Source organism: Polyodon spathula, chromosome 28, assembly GCF_017654505.1.
Source record: "Polyodon spathula isolate WHYD16114869_AA chromosome 28, ASM1765450v1, whole genome shotgun sequence".
In the NCBI taxonomy this organism is placed as follows: domain Eukaryota; kingdom Metazoa; phylum Chordata; class Actinopteri; order Acipenseriformes; family Polyodontidae; genus Polyodon; species Polyodon spathula.
In genome coordinates this window covers 2,533,441-2,554,479 of record NC_054561.1, presented here as the reverse complement: position 1 = coordinate 2,554,479, position 21,039 = coordinate 2,533,441, and the positions used below count along the sequence as shown (strand labels likewise).

The 21,039-nt window shown below is 39.0% G+C and overlaps 1 protein-coding gene across 3 annotated transcripts in view; it reads left to right on the top strand.

Moving 5' to 3' along the window:
* Positions 1 to 3,384: 3,384 nt before the first annotated feature.
* The window catches only part of LOC121301898 (inactive phospholipase C-like protein 2), a 47,945-nt gene continuing 30,290 nt past the window's right edge, over positions 3,385 to 21,039 (top strand). The window contains exons 1-2 of one of the 3 annotated variants that reach the window (XM_041231605.1): positions 3,385 to 3,705; positions 3,973 to 4,345. In XM_041231605.1, coding sequence (XP_041087539.1) covers positions 4,025 to 4,345 — 321 coding nt within the window. In that variant the 5' untranslated portion in view covers positions 3,385 to 3,705; positions 3,973 to 4,024. Of the gene's footprint in view, positions 3,706 to 3,755; positions 4,346 to 21,039 lie in introns of those variants that run through there. The other 2 variants (XM_041231604.1, XM_041231606.1) reach the window with 2 other exon arrangements.

The following is a 21,039-nucleotide window of genomic DNA, read 5'->3' as shown; positions in this document are numbered from 1 at the left end:
ATTTCCCTGCTGTAACCACAGAAGTGTATAACTCTTGTATTCGTACGTGTCAGCAGAGCCGAACTCTGGGTTTCACCATTGCAAAACAATACAAAGTGTAGCCAACAAACCTGAAACACACCAAAAAAAAACTGAACTGAAAAATCACAGTGCTTTTTCTTTCAAGTGAATTAAAAATAAAAGTACAAATAATTTAAAAACACAGTCATTCATGCATTTACAAATCGGCTAATACCCGCAGTAAGTGGGAGAGCCTCAATGGCCTTGAGTTAGAGGGGAGCGCAGCCAGACCAATACGCGGATATGAATGTAGCAGGTAGACTGCAAAGGACCCGGGGGAATCCTTCTAATTCTATCAACGCTTTCATTTCTTATATCTTAATTGACTAATTGCTTAACTGTTAGCAATTTAGTATGTCGTTTCTAAACAAACCGTTTCTATCAAACAGCATTGAACACCACCTAACCAAGACTCTGCTGCTGTGGATTGTGCCGTAAAACTAAAGCAATCAGCTTTCGGTCTGCTGAAGTTGGGCCGGGCTATATGCGGCGTGCTGTCGACATATCTCTGTTTTGTATGCCAAGCGAGCACCAGTCGTTGTGTTCACTTTTTTCTTTGTGTTGTTCTCACTTTATAGATATTTATTTTTATATTTTCACTTGGTATTGTGTTTTTGGAACAAACATATATTTGTAATACATGGTAGAAAAGTATGACCCTTATACTATTCATATATAGAAAAGGGGCCAATGTTTATATATGAAAAATATAAGGATCATGCTTTTGTACCATATATTAAAAATATATGTTTGTTCCATAGTGTTGATTTATTTTCTTTTGAGTTTCCTGCTTGTGTTTTCGATATATATATATATATATATATATATATATATATATATATATATATATATATATATATATAGAGAGAGAGAGAGAGAGAGAGAGAGAGAGAGAGAGAGAGAGAGAGAGAGAGAGAGAGAGAGAGAGAGATATTATACGGTGGAGGCATCATGCACACTGGTTGGTTCAGTGTTGATGCTATACTGTTTCTAGTATTGCCAGAAGGACTATTTTTCTATGCTGCTTTATTACATCGACTAGTATGTGTTAAACTATATTAAGCTGCTATTTTTGCTCTGTACGAATTGAACCTTGGGATTCCTTTGTATTAGGATATTAATTGGGTAGATCTGAATGTTTAGCTGTTGAGCTGTCAATAGTGCTATACTCACTTACTGCACTTTGCTCTTTACTACCCCTTGAAATTTTGCTGTTCTGTCATATTCAAGTGTGTGCATTTAAATGAGAGTATTGATATAGTTCTTGCATACTATTCATATATATATAGTTCTTTGTATACTATTACACCAACCTAGTATTTTGTTTCTGCTATTAGAGAGTATCCATTGTGTACAACTACAGTCTTCAGTCGTCTTAGTATCTAACCCATGATCTGAATGTGCTGCTGTGTTCCTTACTCGAATCGCACAATCGGCATGTGTGCATTACAAATAACAAAAATACAAATGTAATGAAAATACCTTTTTCAATTACATGTATTTTCAATAGCCCTACTGTCCACGCCTGCTTATAAGTAGGAATGCTCAAATTCGGGACGTGTTTTAGGTAGTGAAAGCGGTGTTTGGTTGAACTGAACAAACGCGTTCAGTTTTTACACTAAACACAGGAAGAGTCGTTTAAACCATAGCTTACCTTCTGGAAGAACATTAAAACTTAGATTATTTGTTTTTCCAAGGGAGCTTTTGCTATATTAGCTGCCCCTATATAGTTAACATTTTCAGCATGTTTTTTGTAAAACACGCAAGTGCCCGGAGGGTTACATTCTGCAAAAAAACACATTTGTATATTGTTGCATAAGATATTGCACTGTTTGTTTGGGCCTGGGGTAAAGAATTTGACATTGCCGTTGTTAGTGAGTTTCATATTAAAACCAACGCAAACTTGAGCTTTTAGTAGCTTGGTTTGTTGAATATTAGGAGGTGATGTGCATAACTGTGAAGAGACTTCTACCGCACCTCATCGCCGCTGTTTTACGCTGAATGGGTAAGTTTATGGATGTGTGTGTGTGTGTGTGTGTGTGTGTGTGTGTGTGTACTTAGTTATCATAGTACTTCAGTAGTGTCCTAATACCAAAGCAAATCCAGGTTTGTGACAGTATAGAATAGTTTTCAGCAGTTTAAGGAAATGTACACAACATAACCAAGACTTTGATTTGGCAGAAAAGAGTGCGAGTTACATAACCAGAGAAACGATAAGAAATCACCACAATCCTTGAAGACTTCTCAAGATACGACCACAAGCGGGTGCTAATGTCACCCAAGTAACCGATTAAGCCATTAATGGTGCTTTCACTTTTAGAATTTGACATTCCCTGGTTACCATAAAAACGTTTGAACACAGACTAGGGTTTAGCTACATTGTATATACAAGTTTGTTTTTTCTCCGCTTCCCACTGTCTGCATTACACATCCCTCTAGGTCTATAAATAATATCGTGGAAAACCAGAAATCAAACCAAGTTTTCCACAGAAGTCAATATTGCATTCTTGAGAAGCCTTTTTTTTTCCATGTGAATTTGCAAGTGTTTGAAATTTACTTTAGTTATGGAAACTAAAATTACAAAACAATCAATCAAAAAGGACTGGCGCTTCCATCTGGCATAACAGGACTCTCAACATTGTGTGGGTGGTTAAGTTAAGAGTAATCAAAGTCGCCCCCACAGGCATTGCCATCTGCGTGGCGTAGTAGAGTACATTTAAAAACGGAAATGTATCTAATGTATTAAATAGGTAAGTATGCAAAACTATATCGATTTTTTAAATATTGAATCATAACACAATGGTTGAAGTTTTTTAAAAAAAATACGTTTGGCAAAGTTTCTATAGCGTTTGGGAGCCATATAGTCTGTGTAAGGGCTAAATGAGTAGCCTATTATATACTGTACAGATATAATATTTGTGTGTGTTTCTAAAATCTCCGAATTTGAAATCGAACAATCCCAGATTAACATGGCTACCTTTCAGTTTTTTTTATTTTTTTATCCTTTCTCTTTATAAAGTTTTAATACATAGTCTACAGCAGGACACAAAATAAATATACATTATTTGATATGTAATAAACTATAAATATTCATGTATATATATTATATATATATTAATATATATATATATATAATGTATATATATATTTAAATATTAAACGTATATATAAGTATTGTAGATTTCTACAAGCATACATAATAAGAAGAATGTGGATTTATATTTTGCATATGGACCCTATTCATAACATCTAAAGGATGTTCGTTATATTCATTTTGTAGTAGTTCTTATGAATATTCTGTTGTGCTTCTGTTGTCTGTATCGCCCCTTTTCTTGAAGACCGTGCAGTGAGTGCATATTTAAACATCGATTAATGTTGTCCTCAAGTTTTTTGTTTTGTTTTATGCGTTATTATTCATTTTCTACCGTGTCCACCGAAGAGCGGCGGTCTGGAGAGTACAGTCGAGCTGTAAAAATAGCTGCAGCTTGGGGAAACACGTGTGAAAGAAGTCCCACTGCTCAGACTGACTGCAGCTAGCAACGCTCCGAACGAAAAACGACAAAAGCTTATCCGGTGTGCTTTTGAAGGCTCTGCTAGAGGGAACGGGGGAGAGCGATACAGAGACAGAACTAGGGAGACCCGATGGTAATTTCTTTAGCCAGGAAGTTCGGGGGAGGGGGGGGGGGGGTCTGTTAAGATTACTATGTAGCAGTTTAACAGAGCGTTATTAGCGAACAGCTATGCTGATCAGACCAGGATAAACAAGACCATATGGTTAGTTTCATGTTAGCACAGTCAAGCATTCACACAGACACACGCCTTGCGCGCTAACATTTTTGGTGTGTCTGCATTGAAAGAGGTTTATTTTTTATTTTTTTGTCTTTAAACCTCCTATTTCCCCTTTCTAAGCAGACCACCTGGATACTCCAACACAAGATGGTTAGTGCTGTTTTGTGATGTTTGGATGATGGCGGAGGGACAGGCGATTTTATCCGGATCGGAACCGTTGCTTAATCCAGCCGCTATACTGGAAACAGAGTCAGCGTCCGAGATGACTGGGTACAACACTGAGCACTCGGAGCCGCACCATCTTTCCACTAGCCGGGCTTGCCTGGAGATTGCGGCGGCGGCGATCGGTAAATGTGCCGGAGGAGCGGAGCCCGTGGTCTCCAACGGAAGATGTAAGGAGGATGGGAGCTCCCATTCCGGGAGCAACAGCAGCAGCAGCGGTTGGGATAATTCTGCGGAAGGGAATCCGGCTAACCCTCGAAGCAGCATCATGAAGGTTGTATTTATTTATTTAACTTTGCATCTCGGGAAACACAATGTTCGTGCATTTGTTATTGCGATTCAATATCGTAACATCTCTTAAAATAATACTGTCGTTCCATGCATTGCAAAGTTGCAGTTCTTTCTGTATTGTATTACAATATAAAACAAAGTTGCAGCGGTACAGTTCTTACAATAGTTATCATGTGTGTCTAATTGCATTGTATCTAGTGGTGGTCAGTACAAGTCGCAGAAAAGTCATCCAGCAGAAAAGTAGCCATATGCACTGTAAGACTTCTGTAACATTCGGTGTCACCCAAGCATATAAATTATAAAAAAAACAATAATGCTCCAGACTTTCACCCCGCCTCTAATCTGATAATCCCCCAAACAGTTTCTGAAATCCCTAATTACTGAACTGTGGACAATTTGTTGTGCAATTGCAATTCGGCTGCTTTAGTTGCATGAACAATGAAACTGTGATGTGCTAAGCCAAACTCATAAAGAACAGTTATATATATATATATATATATATATATATATATATATATATATATATATATATATATATATACCGTAACCACGTGCAGTGGGGCACGTCAGGGTACATCAGTAGACTAGATCTGTTGCCCCATGGGACGAAAAAGTAAACTGACTTACCGCAGGGAGATGCATCTTTTATATGTTGCATGATATCAGGCATGTTGACGAAAACCCACTTGGTTAACAGTGCCTGCTTCATGTTGCAATGAAGGTGTTTCTAATGCGTTTTCTTATATTAGGTGACTTGAATCACACAATTTAAAATTTGAATTGTGTGTTTTGCATTTTAAGATGGTGTATATATAAGATGTGGGGTGCACCTTAAATAAGGGCTAGTTCTGTTTAAATTACACACCTCAGCGATATTTATAGACACAATTTTTACTCAGTACAACAGAAATGTACTTGGCAGAAATCTCCCAATTCTGCCGACAATTGATTCAAATTGCAAATCTAAAATGGCTACAAATTAACTCACTACATCTGTGTTAGGATGCTGTGCTTAAGAGAAAGTACCCATGACAAAGAAAAACTTAAAAATAGTTAATACGGATTAAACTGATGTTTTGGCTAAACCTTTTACCTTTAACAATAATTCCATTGTCTAGATGGCTAATTACTCAATGATTACTGCACAGTATATGCTAAGCGTCAGCTGTGTTATGTAATTTTATAGTTAACCCCTGAGCTGCTGAATGTTTTTCACACAATGGACTAAAAAGGAGTCTAGAAAGACCTGCAGTATGTAGCACATACTTTTGTGTAAGTGGGCTAACTAATGAGTTTGCATTGCACAGATGTCATCCCTGACAATATTTTGTATTATATAAAAGCTGCACCTCCCTGCTGCAGCTTACGTCACAGTGGGCAAAATTGGGACCATTGTTATAGATAGGTGCTTGGTTGGAAGGTGTTTGAGGAACAGAGGCTAATTGTTGAGGAACGGTCAGTCTAATATTGGCAGACTTACCTCCAGGAACACCCCTAGGTGTAGATGCTATATTTAGTTGTCCAAATAATAAGCACGTATTCTTTAAAAGGGGACAGTGGCTGCTGCTGCTGCTGCCAATGTGTAGTACTGCTATTTTTATGCTGACAAGAGCCCTAATATAGAAGAGATTAATCTCCTGCACGTTGGTATTTGTAGGAGGCTAGCTGAATGCATTACAATAAGAGGAGACTCTTAGCATGCTTTGACCTGTCAGCTTCTCCACTCCTAAACATATGTGTCGGCAACTGAGAATATGTTTGCAGTCCAGGGAAACGAGGGGTAAAATGCTCTACGCCAGACCTGGGCTCAATTAGAATTGTAATTTGTAATTAACTGCAATTACAGTGTACTTGAATTTTTTAATTGTGGTTGAACCTTGGCACGTGTGAGTAATTGTAATGATCCCACATAACTGATCGATCACAGTTCAATGGCACACCTTTCCAAGCTAAATCGTTCGCTGTTTCATGTTGTGTTTTACATCGAGAGATCATCATTCTCATATTTCCAACCACTTTTCTGACAAATAACTGTTACTAATACATACCTGTTAATATATTGATAATAATAACAGTATAATATATATATATATATTTGTTGGCAAAAATGTTGGTTTGTTCATGAACAGATTTTACTGCAAAAAGTGATACCTTGCAAAGGAAACCAGTGCATCACAGAGACATGAAATAAAAATCACACATCCTACCATGCAGAGCAGTGTTTATCTCCTCTCTTTAATTGTCTGAGAGATGTTTTCACTTTTACAATGTGGTTTTTCCAGCTAATTCAAAATGAAAAATAACAGTTTTTAAATGCTGAAAGAATATCACAATGTGAAAACCTAGCACTACAAGCTGTGGAAGGAAGGCTCTACACACAGAGTGCATTCTAATATGTTTTAAAGCAATGGCTATGACATCACTAAAAGCACCTGTCACTTAAAAGAAAAGGAAGTTAGCTGAGCATAAGGATGAGGCTTCTTACAATAGAGTGACAAATATAGAAATAGAACAGCAAGCGATGTGGTTTACATTCTGTACAAAGAATGCTTTTAATTTAGTCCATTAGACAACCTGTTTCTTATTCTGCATAGGCAGTGTCGCTGGTGTGGTGTGCAGTGTGCAGGAGAGGTAGGCCCTGTGTATAATAATAATAATAATAATAATAATAATAATAATAATAATAATAAGTAAGGCTTGCATCCTTTATGGGTTTGTATGCGTTAACAAAGTGTGAATTTCCAATAGGAGAATTAAGTGAGTTTACAGATGGATCATGTGGGGTGAGTTTGGGTTGCGTCAGTGTTATGTACTGTGTTAACACGTGTAGGGGAAGTGGTAGAAACAAAGGCTTGAAAACGTGCTTGCTACAATAAGGTGTTAGTTTATACATGCTTTAAACACGGCATCACTTCTTAGTCTTTTTCAAACTGCTTTCTTCAAAGTCATGCTCAGCCGAGATAGACATTTGATAGCTTTACATTGTTTTTTTTGTTTTTTTTTGTTAATACTGGTATTTCACAGGAAATAATATGCAAACGGCGAGTATTATGAATGTTAAAATGCAGTATTGTGTGATGCGCTGATGAAATGCTGCTATTTTTAGACAGCCCGTTTACAATGGCGCCAGATAGCCCTTCTTACTTTAAACAAGTGACAATCCTATTACAGTATAGTTCCACAATAATATTTTTCATATAGATTGCTGTCCTAAATTAAAAGCATGCACAATTATAGAAATGATGGGTAAAAATAGCATTAATAAGTTATAAAACAGTTTGAGTTATATTACAGGCATCTTTTTTTTAGCGGCTGCCTCTGGCGACGGTTCCAGTTGGATTTGTAGCTGGACTGGGGTGTTGACGCTTCAACCTGTGTAGCTTCGAATTGTTCTTATTCTTACTGTGATTGGCTGCAAAGACAACAGGGCTAGCCAGAGATTGGATAATGTTTGTTGGGTTGGTTTTTCTTGTGTCCAGTTTCCTAGTAACTGAAGACATTGTATTCTGGGAGATGTAGTTGTTAGTGGAAGTTTTAGGGGAGGCAGACCAGCTGTACAGCAAAATTGCTATAAAGGATGGTACACAGCTTATCTGGACTGCTGTATATAATAATATTGTTAATTAGTAATAAACTGGGATGGAAATAAGACTCCTGTTGCATAGCAGTTTCCCCCATTCCAGGTTTTAATACAAGCTTGGTTAGCCACAGTGTACAGATTACCAAGCATTAAAACAATCTTGATTGTGTATAAACAATGAACAATTAACAAGGATGCCTAGTGTCACCAGAGTGCAATGACAAATATATAAATAGAGCAATGCTGTAGCTGACCTTGGTAATGATGTGATGCAACCTTCTGAAATGTCTTGCTCAGATTGTTTGTAACAGCTTGTCTCAGATTGAATTCACGTCACGGTAGGATTAGCTGTTCTGTTTAATTATTCTTATTGTACATTATAGGTTGTTGTGAAATGCAAGCCAATTGCATCACACAGCACCCAGTACAATATTCTATAAACGTGTAAGCATGTGTATCTCGACATGCCTACACAAGTGTGTTCTTTACTTGTTTGTGAACAAGCATAGTTACATGGTCTCTATTATATAAACAGCATATGAAACAAGCCTATGTCCTGAATTCTGCGATCTTATGAACGGCTTGGGACATTAGAATCTTAAAACCACGTTCAAACCGAATGGCCCATCTCAAATCCATGCATTTGGTGTTTCATGCTCATCAGATTTGTAATCTGTTTCCCATATGATCAGATTTGTGATGTTGTTCGAATGATGCCATGATCCGTGCGGTTTACAAATATCTCCTAGAAATCTAATGGCTTTGAAACCATTGTAAGAGCTGGAAGTATTTCCTGTCAACTAAATGATCACATTCAAGAACTGGCAAGCTCCAATTGTGATGACTTGATAAAGTAGAGTGCAGATTTATGAGATCAGGGACAATACTGGTCATTTCTATCCTTTTTATACCTACCTGCATGAAAACCTCAGGGTGTGACAATTTAAATGTTTGTAATGTTAGATCATTTTGTGCTCTAATCTTAAACAACCTCTAAAAAGTCTGATGCATTTTACCATTTGTGGCCATGTGTTCCTTTTCCCTTGCTATTATAAATCAATTGCATGTGTGGTCTGTTAAAGTGATAATCTCACTAATACAGTATGCCTATTTTGACATGCTTACAGTACAAGTACTACATGGTATATGGCACTTTAAACAGTTTCATTGAGCTCACTAATCGATTATTTGCTAAACAATATCTTAAATGATGTTTGAACTCCAATTATTGCGACTTTCTCCCTTATTAGTAGTTTTTCCTATCCTTGAAGGATCAAGCTTTTTAAAATGCAGCTGTACAGCTTTTGTCTCCCACGATAATAGCACCACGATCAATTCGTGTTCCATCCATTATTGATTCCACAATCTGACTGTACTGCAAATTCGTGAAAGCACTCAGTATTCAGGAAGGGTTGATCATTTTCGTCTGTCACAGTTGCTTTTGATGTAGACCCGAGCGCTGGCTCCCTCTGCCTGGTCCAGGACACTGACCTGCGTCCAGCAGAGATGAAAGCTGCACTCTCAGCTCTCCAAATGCAGTTCATGTGCGATTTGAGAAACAAGTAGGTGTCTCCTGCCTGAAGGAATGGAGCTTAGGATCTTTTTTTTTTTTTTTTTTACATTAATGCAGGATATTTTTAAGAGACCTCAGTCTTTAATAGTGACAGATCCAGTGCATTCTGTATGTCCAAGATGTTTTGCCTTGATTGAAAAAATCCTTAAAGTTTACCACAGTAATTTTGCACGGTATTTGTGCCATGCTTTTCCCATGGTTATACTATACATTTACCATAGTTTACCCTGGTTTGCCATGTTTAATAATATGCATAATACCATATCTCTCTGTCCTTTAGGGTGACTTCTTGTTGTGTTGAGTTTGAGTTTGCACATGGTTTCATTCTTGCACTGCAGAAGCAGGTTGTTAATTATTGTAACTGTGCTGCGGACCACAAATTTGAATACATCCAAGTACCAAGACACACTTCAAAATGCTGTAACTACACTGTGTTATTGTTGTGTAATACATGTATTTACAAAAAGCTGAAAACTTGTTAAAAACATCGCAAAATTGTGTGCTAGTTAATATTAAATGGGAACTACTGTACAATGTATGTCTTTTACAGCGTGTCTGAAATCGATTTTAAATAACGACCTCATCCCTTCTGACTTTCCTTTTAACGTTCCACTTCTCTCCCCTGATTCCAGTCCTTGCTGCAGCTGCAGTCACTTGTACAGAGCGAAATTAATGCATAAATATTTTTTTGATCTGTTGCTTCAATTGAACGACCTCGGGCTAAAATCCATAATTCATGTCAGACAAGAAAAAGCAACAAGTGAATGTTCTAATTGCAACAGGAGTCTTCACAGGAGGCCTCTTGCTTTTCGTTTTCAACGCCGGCATTCCGTCGGGCAGGCCTGCTGTTTCTAATCATGTTTCCAGGAACGTTTTATGTCGTTGTGTGTTTTTTCTTTCTTTTTTGTTTAATATCTGGATGAAGCTAGACCACTAAACAGTTCTCTTGGGGGATGTGTTCACTTACAGTCCTAGAAAAACATTTAAAAAATGTTTTATATATATAAATTGTACCTTTTGTGAACTTCAGTTGGTTACATAGGTCTCAAATCGCAGTTTTGATTTCTTTTTTTCTAAAACATCATGTCTGGTACTATGCTAGTGTAAAAAAATCTGTTTGCAAGACATGATTGTCCTGCTGTTCCTGGGTCATTTCACCTGGAGGGTGATCTAGTTCCCACCCCTTCAACGGCTTGATTCCTGTAATTAACCAACCAGCTGCTTCCTGTATTGATTGACATGTTTTCAGCCAGTAACATGCCTTTAACTGCTCTGAAGTGCAAGTGTAATAGATTTCCTGAGAGTGAGACATGAAAACTAACAACTTTAGCTCAATGTATGTACCAGCTATCACATTTTAAAATGAAAATGCGTTCTATAACATTTCTTTAAAAAAAATTGAAAGCTGTGCAGCTACTGAACTGAATAACACCTAGAACCTCACCTATAAAACAAATATTAATGAGACTCTTTGTAGTGGTCTAAACCATGGCAGATTGATCCTTATACAACTCCGATGAAGGTTACCAGCTGAACCTTGTGTCTACTTGGCTTGGTCTCTTGTAAGGTTGTGACTGAGTGGTTGAAATGATGGATGCAAGTCAATACCTTAACACTTGCACTGTCCTTAGCTGAACCACATTTCACAGAACTCTGTAGAATTCCTGAAGATTCCACAGAACACTATAGAATTCCACAGGACTGGAACAGTGCACAGTGAGACCTGCTTGTTGTAAGTAATCTGTATCCCTGATCTCACTCGGCTCAGGTCGGGCTCCAAGTTTGATCAGATATGTTCTATTTAATTTGTGGTCCACAGTCATCCAGAGATGGCTCCCGGCCTCACTGAAGCGAATCATGCATGCATGGAGATGACTTCTGCTCTCACCCCTGTTCCAGTAAAGTGTCATAGTGAAACAGTTTGTTTTTTTTAGTAATAAGAGGAAAGAACCTCCCAACCCAGCCTATACTGACTCATGACCCTTTTGAGCTATTTTTATTTGTGTCATCAAAAAAGACCACTGACGGGTCCTCTTGTTAAAAACTCGGCTTTGGCAGGTAGTGAAAGTGAAGCTACATGGTCCAGTGGTTAGAGAAACGGGCTTGTAACTAGGAGGTCCCCGGTTCAAATCCCGGCTCAGCAAGTCACTTATCCTCCTTGTGCTCCGTCTTTCAGGTGAGACATTGTAAGTGACTCTGCAGCTGATGCATAGTCACACACCCCAGTCTCTGTAAGTCTCATTGTATAAAGGCGTCCGCTAAAGAAACAAATAATAATATATGTCCCATCTAGAGCCTTGACTGGCAGTCAGGTCCACTGCTCAATCAGAGGGCTGTCCTACGCAAGTCCTTCAAAGAAAGGCTCAAGGACCTTACATGGGAATACCGATCTGAATTTAAAATGCAGGGGGATGTACTGATTGAGGGTTTTGAAGTGGGATAAAAAAAACATGTAAAAATCAGCATGAAATGAGAATAGATACTGATTGTGCAAACCAACTTCTGTGAGCAGTTACTTTCCCAGTTCAAGGCCTTCCAGGAACATTGTCAAGAAACGCTTAAGTGGCCTCTAATACAACACACAGTATAATATAGCATAAACAAAAAAAAAAAAAAAACCTTGAATAGAAATCCCCTGGGCACGAGCTGCTGCAACGGCATGAGTCAACAAGGACCAATGACTTGCAGTTAGCTGTAAGCACTTCAGCAATTGTGAAACCGATTTATACATTTGTCTGTCAAGTATTGTTGATCATAAATCAATCAATAAAAACACAAAACAGTGAACACATCACTTGTAAAGCATTTGTAAATGCCACATCATCCATTACTAAAACAAATACCCTAGACCTATCTATATAATAATAATACCTTTTTTTTGTCTGGTATGTGGTTCAGTAAAGTTGCTCATTTAGAGATCTAGACCTTGATATTATTGACCTCAGGCAAGGTTGTCTTGTTTTATACATCTATACAATTGACACAGATTCATGTCTATTCTGTTCTAGCTGACTGGATTCTTTGTACATGCAATTCAGCAGTGTTTATTTCACGATTGTGTTCCACAGATTTATATCTGATGCATGTGTCAGAAACACATTTGCAGAGAGGAGCTCTGTAATTTGCATTGTGCAGTCTTACAAAGGTCTTGTATTAGGTCAGCACTCGCAGCATAACCTAGAAATTAAGAAATGGGATTTGCCCTGCTGCCCGTTTAAAATTTTGTTACAGATGCTGGTTTCGTTTAGATCTGATTAAGTTCAAGCAGGGCTGGGCTGAAATGTGGATGTCTTGTATTCACCTTGAAACACAGAAGAAAAAAAAACTATCCCCTGCCAAGGAATGCAGTTGACATTGTGAAAGCTCCTTACTCAGTCAGCTTCCTGTCAGCATCTCAACTCGGCACATGTTCCCCTGGTAATCATGAAGGCTGAATAAATTCCCAGTTGTTTACTTTTAGCGTTGGTTCAGGTCAAGCTAACCCAGCAATTCTGCACTTGTGTCTTGATGTCAAGACAGTAATGCACCCATCCACTGTGCCAGAATTGTGCATGACGTGTGAGGTATGACAGAGACCTGCTTGTCTTCAGTGGCTCCCACAGTCCCAGAATCTAAATCCAAGTGTTTGAGATGATCATAAACAAGCATTTGTCGTCACGATCCTCAGTGAGGGCCTTATCCTCCCATCTGCTTTATCTGAATGTATTTCGTAGGCTTTGTATTCTACTGCTGGAAAGTGTTAGTGGTATTAGTCAGTCAGCTTGAAGTTTGGAGCCCTCGACATCTAATTAACTGACAGGGTTTAATCCCTCTCATTCTGTCAGTTCAGTACCCCTCGAGCAAAAGCAAATAGGGATTCAGGTAACGCCACTATTGGATTGAAGTATATAATGAAACCAGACAGGTGGAATCACATTCTTCAGCTCGAACAAAAGAATTCAGGACTGAAACGGTAAAAAACAATCTTTTTACACAAAAATCTGTATGTTTTCTCTTTGACTTTGCCACAGTGAGTTTAAATCCTGTGTTACAGCTAATAGGGTCCCCACAGGAAACTATCTGGGGTCAGGTGCAGGGTTGTAGTGTTTAATCGTGTATCAATTAATCGTGATACTTTCTTTACATGATATATTGTAGCGTTATAGAGGTATGTAGGAAGGGAATGTGTTTACTGCACCGGTATTTCTTTTTATGAACATGTTTCGCGGAATAGCCTGCATCACTTGTAACAAATAAACTTCTGTGATGCAGACTACCAAGAATCTATTTTCAGTGAGGTCCTTCAAGGGTAGCAATTTTGTGAACAGCAAAAATAGAGTGCTAGCTGGTATTCATTTCATTACCTCCTACAGCTAGCTATGATAAAACGCATGGCAACACTACCAAGGAATGAACAAATCCCCTATATATATAGCAGTTTGAACCTTTCCTGGCTTTATTATGAGCTTGATGGGACACACCAGAGCTTGTCACCTATACACTGTGAGTAATCAAGCTTGCAGTAAAACATGAGATGGGTGAAACTGGGTTACACTAGATTTAAAGTGACAATGCTTACTTAAAAGAGAGTGATCAGCGAATGTCAAAAAGGATCGATCGGGTGGAAAACTTAACTACAAAACAGTCTATTTCAACAAGTAGTTCCAAAACCAATATTGATTCATTAATCGCGCTGCCAAGTACTAATGCTGTCCGTTGATTGAATTAGCAGCCAGCCCTATTCTTCCCTGCAGTTGTTCTAGCTGCTGGCTAGTTTTAAGGTCAATTTCTACCTTTATTATAGCACCACTGTTCACTTTCATTGAGTAGCATATGTAATTAACGCTGAAATGGATTTGGAAGGGGAAGTCTCTTCAAATTAGGGCAGTTAATAGTTTAAAGTTTAGTCTGTATTGTCAACACAGCACTGCCTGTTACACTCTTCCATTGCATGGCAGTTTGACCCAGTCCTGATTTAATAAGACACACCTTACCTATACACTGGGTCTAATCAAGCTTGTAATAAAACCTGGAATCGGTGAAACTGCTATGCAATAGGAGTCTTATTTCCATCCCTCTCTTCCACCTTTAAATTTGCTGTTCGGCTGCAGGCAATCTATGAGATCCGGGTCACGGCACCAATGCAATTGGGCGCAAACCGGCGACACCGCACACCGCAAGCGAGCATCTTAACCACGAAGCAGAAGAGCCTGGCTTGTCATGGTTTTAGAGCTTTAATCTCATTTCATCTCACCGACTGGGGGCAGGACAGAATCGGTAGCAGCAGTTTATCACACAGCACTGCCCTGTTACACAGGGTTGTCATATTCATTGTCTAGTCATAGTCTATTCTACACACACATAAGTGTTGTAGGGTTACCCAACTGAATGGCAGTTTATTTGAAACTTTAATAAAGGGCTGTGTATTGTTGGTAAACTGAGTGGTTTACAATATTCCAGTGTGTTAAATTTGAAGCATTGGGCATCACTTTTAATTTTACTTAAAATTTAAACTAATCTGTTTCAAGAGATATTTTCATGTGTCCAGTAGGAGGCACTCTCAATTCCATCAGAGCAGAAGAGAAGTTGAAAAGCAGTGGAAAGAAGTCTGCAACATGCCTGCAAAACAGAGAAGGGAGAGAGCAGAGGAGTCTGACGAAGGAGCCATGGCAAGTGGGATTGCAACTTCCCAAGCTGCAGTGCAGCCAGGACCTGGCAGTGATCGAGTGGTGACTGAACTAGCTTTTATGTTCAAAAGCTATCTTGAAGTCCAGACAGCCAGTGAAGAACATATAGAGAAAGAAAGTGCCAAATAAGATGAACGATATAAACGTTTCCAACACCAGTTTGCACAGCTTCAAGGAGAAGTACATCAAAGCCTTCAAGAGCAGCAGTGATGGCAGGAGAGCAGAGGACACTTCAGTTGATGTTAAACGAGGTTGGTCCAGGGGCTGGAGAGAGCCAAAACTGTTGAAATTAGAAGACTCTGATGACGTAGAGCATCTCCATAAGCACCTATGTAGTTAGTTCAGTCTAGGGGGGGGTTTGCCTGACTGCACAGATATATATACTGGCAGTTTGGTTCAGTCTGGGGCTGCCTTCCTTGTGTTGGACCTGGGGATAGTTTGGAGCCAGTAATAACCTCTGTGTTGGAGCTGAGTATAGCACCCACTTTAGACGAATTCTATTTGAATGTAAATAGTTTTTTTTTTGTTTGTTTGCGCCTTGTTCTTTCCTTAAAAAAAAAAGAAAGTTTGTTTTTTTGTACAATTAGTTTTTTTTTTTTTTGTTCTTAAATAAATATAATTTGGTTTTGCACCAAGCTTCAACTGTTCCTGAGTGTTTCCCTACACAATAACGCCTGCCACTGGCTGCACTTTCTAACAATTATGTAGAGCATTGTCTCTGTTGACCTCACAATCTTGGGTGACCTTAGATTTAACCTGAAATAGTGAGCTAAGAAACTAAAGAGCTTGTGGCATTAAGCTCAGATTACCTGCAGTAGAAAAGGAGCTTACTATAACTAACCATACAGAACATTGGGTTTTTAACAGTTTTGTTTATCAGCACAGTGGAAGTGGTTTGGCACTAATACTGTGCCACAGAAGATATTCTCTGTTGCTGTTCTTATCTCCACAGCTGAATGCAAAATACAAAATCACTGAAGAAACATTATTTGCTGAAATGTCAGTTACTTCATCCTCTGTCTGTGTTCTCTGCAAGCTGGAGACACCAATAGGTGCCATTTACATGGGGAGCACAGGGGACATGCCACCCCCCTCACTTTTTTAATGTTGGAGAAAGAACCCCCCCCCCCCACACACACACACACACACACACACACACACACACAATGTAGCAGTGTTAAAACTTTTATTTCTCAATCTATCTTAGTCGGTATAGAAGTCTCCACTAGGACAGAGGGGAATGTCAATCAATTGAGGCAGCGCAATGCATTGTGGGCAATCTCAAGCAGAGGGAGTTTTTATTTTATTCAATCGTTATACTATGAAAAATACTTTAGCAGTGTCTTGTACCGTATAAAGAAGCTTGGCACTGGCGGCCTGCCTGTCTGACTTTGTCTTGTGGGTAAACAGCTTTTTGTTAGATGGATGATTTGGCTGGGTGTTGGGGTGGGTTTTGATAAAGACGTGCTGAAGAGCTGCCAGTGTCCCTTCCCCAGCTCATATGGATAGAGCTGCTTTGCACTGGATAATTAAAGCCGTCCGGAGTTATAGACTCCCTCAGACACAGACACACTGCTGAAGAACACTGGCTGCACTGTGGCTACTGGCTGTGGTCCCTCCCCCCTGTTTGTTTCTCCAGTGCCCATTTCCCATGCTGTTAACTGGTCCCACTGTAGCTAAAACTTGAGACCAGATTATTAATGCCACTATTTTGTTTGCACTGCAAAGGAAATTCGATAAAGGTGACTTGAGCACTTGTTTGAGCCATTTAGATTAACCGTCTGTCTAAGGTGTTGGTTGCTAGTTCTGTAACGTTTAAGATATTAAAACCAAAAACCCAGAATTTTAATTCCAGTAAAGCAACAAGCAGTCGTGGGTTGTGAGAAGTGTTAATTCATCTATGAATGCATGCCTTATACATTACAGGCTCTGCCATACAGAACTGTGTATTAGATTATTGACTGTAAGGTTGTGTCGGAGTCTGTGCGGCATCTATAATCTTTCACGAAATCCCCCTGTAAGCTGTGAACAGAACAGTATAATCACAAGGGAGTTTATAAACAGACGCTTTTCTTTAGTATGTGTATTTGCCGTCTGTTTTTGCTTTTACTGGATCAGATAAATTCATCGGACAGGGCTAATTTGGTCTGGGTGAGTGCAGATTGCTGCTGTTCCCTGGTCACCAGCCTGTCACCTCTGAAGCCAGATTAACGCCGGCATGTGGGAAATGATATTCACGCTACAGTCTGTTGTGCTACAGTGCTAAAATTAAGTGCACCAGAGACAGTTCATTCAAAGACCCCCATCTCAAAGAATCGGTCTCCTGTTTTGAGAAACGTGTAAGGTACAATCCTCAGACATTTGCTGTGATGCAGTGTCTTCTTTACAAGCACTCTCGGTTATACTGAAATACTCAGGCCATTTAATTCCTTCAACTGTGCAGCCACCTATACAGGTCTAGGAAAGATAAACCTGCTCAAAATAACTGACCGCTAAACTAATTTATAGTTATGTATTATAAGTCTTTAGCTCGTGTTTCCTCCAAATCAAAGATGTTCAGAATCTTATAACTTCACTGGTGCCTCCCTATTATTATCACAGCTGTGCATGAGTCTCCCATCCAAGTACAGACCAGACACATCCTTGATTAGCTTCATATAATATCAGATTCCCAGGTGGCAAGAGTAATGGACCGGGCAGAACACTATTAGCTATTTTCTTTTCTAGTGAGACAATGGGACAAGAGGCATACTCAAATTGAATTACAAGAAAATGACATCATAAATACTGTGATTGCATGCAAATGAAATCATAAATACTGTGATTGCATGCAAATGACATTATAAATACTGTGATTGCATGCAAATGAAATCATAAATACTGTGATTGCATGCAAATGACATTATAAATCCTGTGCATGCAAATGACATCATAAATACTGTGATTGCATGCAAATGACATTATAAATACTGTGCATGCAAATGACATCATAAATACTGTGATTGCATGCAAATGACATTATAAATACTGTGCATGCAAATGACATCATAAATACTGTGATTGCATGCAAATGACATTATAAATACTGTGACTGCATGCAAATGACATTATGAACATTAGACCGGAGACTGTCACTTTTATATCCCTGCGTCCTAGAGAGTATTCTGTTTATATATGACATCACCACCAGTTGAGTTTATAATGCAAGCAACGAACGAATAAAGCAATAAAGATTTTCCTGTTGATAGCCCAACAATTTTTGGAAATTATTATTCCCCTCTCGGTAGTAGGTGTATGATACAATGCACTACACAAGACTGCATCAGAATTCTGCAAGTTAATCTCATTTCAATACATGTTGAAGGCAAGTATGGCCCAGTTTAGGTTGGTTTGTTCTGTTCTATACTTTAAGATAAGAAGTTGCTCAACCATTTAGGCCACTTTCTTACAAGACAAGTTCAGAAAAACACCTGTACTTGCACCAGCGATGGAAATAAGACTCCCAATAAGACTCATTGTTTGACCCGTTCTTGGTTTTACTGTGGATCTAATGCTCTCTGCTTTATCTAATACATCTTAACATTAAACAGTTCAATAAAACACAGCTGAGCTTGTTACCTATACACTGTGACTAATCAAGCTCAAAGTAAAACCTGAATTGGGTGAAACCGCTATGCGACAGGATTCTTACTTCCATCCATGTTGCACTAAAGGCATCACTCACAAGCTTGATCTTGTCATCCCTGTTTATCAGAAAGACGAGGCTATTCATATCCTTTCCAAAAGTTACTGCATGCCTAGGAGTCTGTAGGCTGTCGTAGTTGAACAGGACTCCAAAGCAAATGCTATTATGATACATGAGTAGGTTTATATAATTTATACAATACGTGGGCCACATACTGCCAAATGCAGAACTCTAAAAATAGTAATGTTGAAAAACAAAATCGGGCATAGGTAAGACAGGCCAGTTTCTTCAGCAATGGACCAGTTGAGAGAATTCAAATATTGAGCTTAAGATTTAAATCTGTGCTTCATTCCAACACACATACACCTACCTTAGCATTAGGGTTAGGGTTAGGACCATACAAGAATCACATTTAGGGCAATTCATTTCATTTTTACTCAAGTCTTCCTACCTGAAAGGATACTTGAAATATAAGGTTCAGTCTTTTCACAAGTGTAAAAGTGAATAAGCATTCCCAGTCGAAAGAACCATCTGGGCTAGCAGTCCTTTATCTAGCGCTAGAGTGCTGCCAGTGTTATCAGTCTGTAAGCAATTATGGTTCCTTTTCATTGTACATGCGAGGTGAGGGTTAGTGCACAGAGTGATGGACGGGAGGAAGTCTGGAGACAGAACTGGGGAGGCTGGTGGAGTGCACTGGAGGAAATGCCTCAAGCCACATCTTCACAGGGGCTTCCTCTCATTCAAGTGGTGAGAATGTAGTGGACAAGTCATCCGGCACTGGGAGCAATGGAAGCAATCTGAAGTTGGTGCTGACCCAGTTGATCAAGCCTATATGTTGATGATGCAGGTTAAAGTAACTGATTTTTGAAGTTACAAATCCGAAAAATGAAACGCTTTTGATTCTTCCCTTGCTCGAAATGCTCAACATTCAAAACCTCAAGCCATCTGTCTGCTGTCTGTGTTAGTAGTGATAGTTGTGCAGAGAGTGTGTTCTTAACTATAACCCCTATTGTCATTTTTGGTACACTTTTGCTTCCCAATGTGCTGCAGAGATATTTCACTGCTGGGTAAGACAGTAAGCTCTGCTCTGTTGCCTGCAGAGCTATTCTTTCTCCTCCAAGCTGCTGGAAAGCTGCCACAGAAAATCTGTCACTCCCTCGGATCTCGTTGCAGTCCTGCTCAGCTCTCTGGAGGGATATTGCAACATGCTGCACTCACTGTCTCCACATTGCCGCTGTAGCCTCCGTGACTTCAGGAAAAGGGTCCAGAGTTTCTGTGACTGGACAGGTGTGTCCAAATTAAGAACCATAAGTAGTCATTTATAATGTAAGCAATGATATACATCAGACTGCACCTCATAATTCCACACTCCGACAGCACATAGTCTATGCATATATGTGTTACCACATCTTTTACATTTGAAATAGTTTCCTTATAACATTATATAGAAACTGTAATAATTTGAGAAATGTATGGGCAGTATTTATACTTCAGTTTGAAAGAATACTGTCGACTGTTTTTAGGCTACTCTGATTTCCACCTCACTGGTTTTGCGTTTTGTTTACCTGATGTGGTTGCTATGGTTGCTGGGATAAAAGTAGCTAAGTCAAAGCAACCTAACAAAACAAGTGGGAGAAGGTGTTGTGTTGTGGAAGATGCATGAGCCAACACTAGTGCTTCAGGCTTGAGGTCTGGTGACTGGTATTTACTAGAGTTAAACCTTTAATCCTCCACCGTGCATCCTTATTAATTTTCTGCTAATTATGCACTGTAATGTAATCTGCAGCCAAACAGCTTCTTAAAGCTGCAGCCCCCCTCAGCCTTGTTGAATCACCTGACACTAAACTGCAATTCCACTGGGTCTCTGTACTGCATTTCTGTGTAGTTTGACTCTCCTTATTTAACTCCAGCTTCTTTATGTCCTTGCTTGTCATCCTGTTACCACTGCTCCAGCCTATCACAGTTTCAATATAAATTGCACCCTCAAGCAATGCCATAGCTCAAGAAGCCAAACAGATTTAAAAAATATCTTTTAGGCAGCCACTATAAGGTATCTTTAAACTTGGATTTAAACAGGAAATACACAGCCTGTCCGTTTGATGCACTTCCTTTTTATAAGACATGACAAAAACCACTAAAATAAAAACAATAGGGATACTTCATATTTACAGTA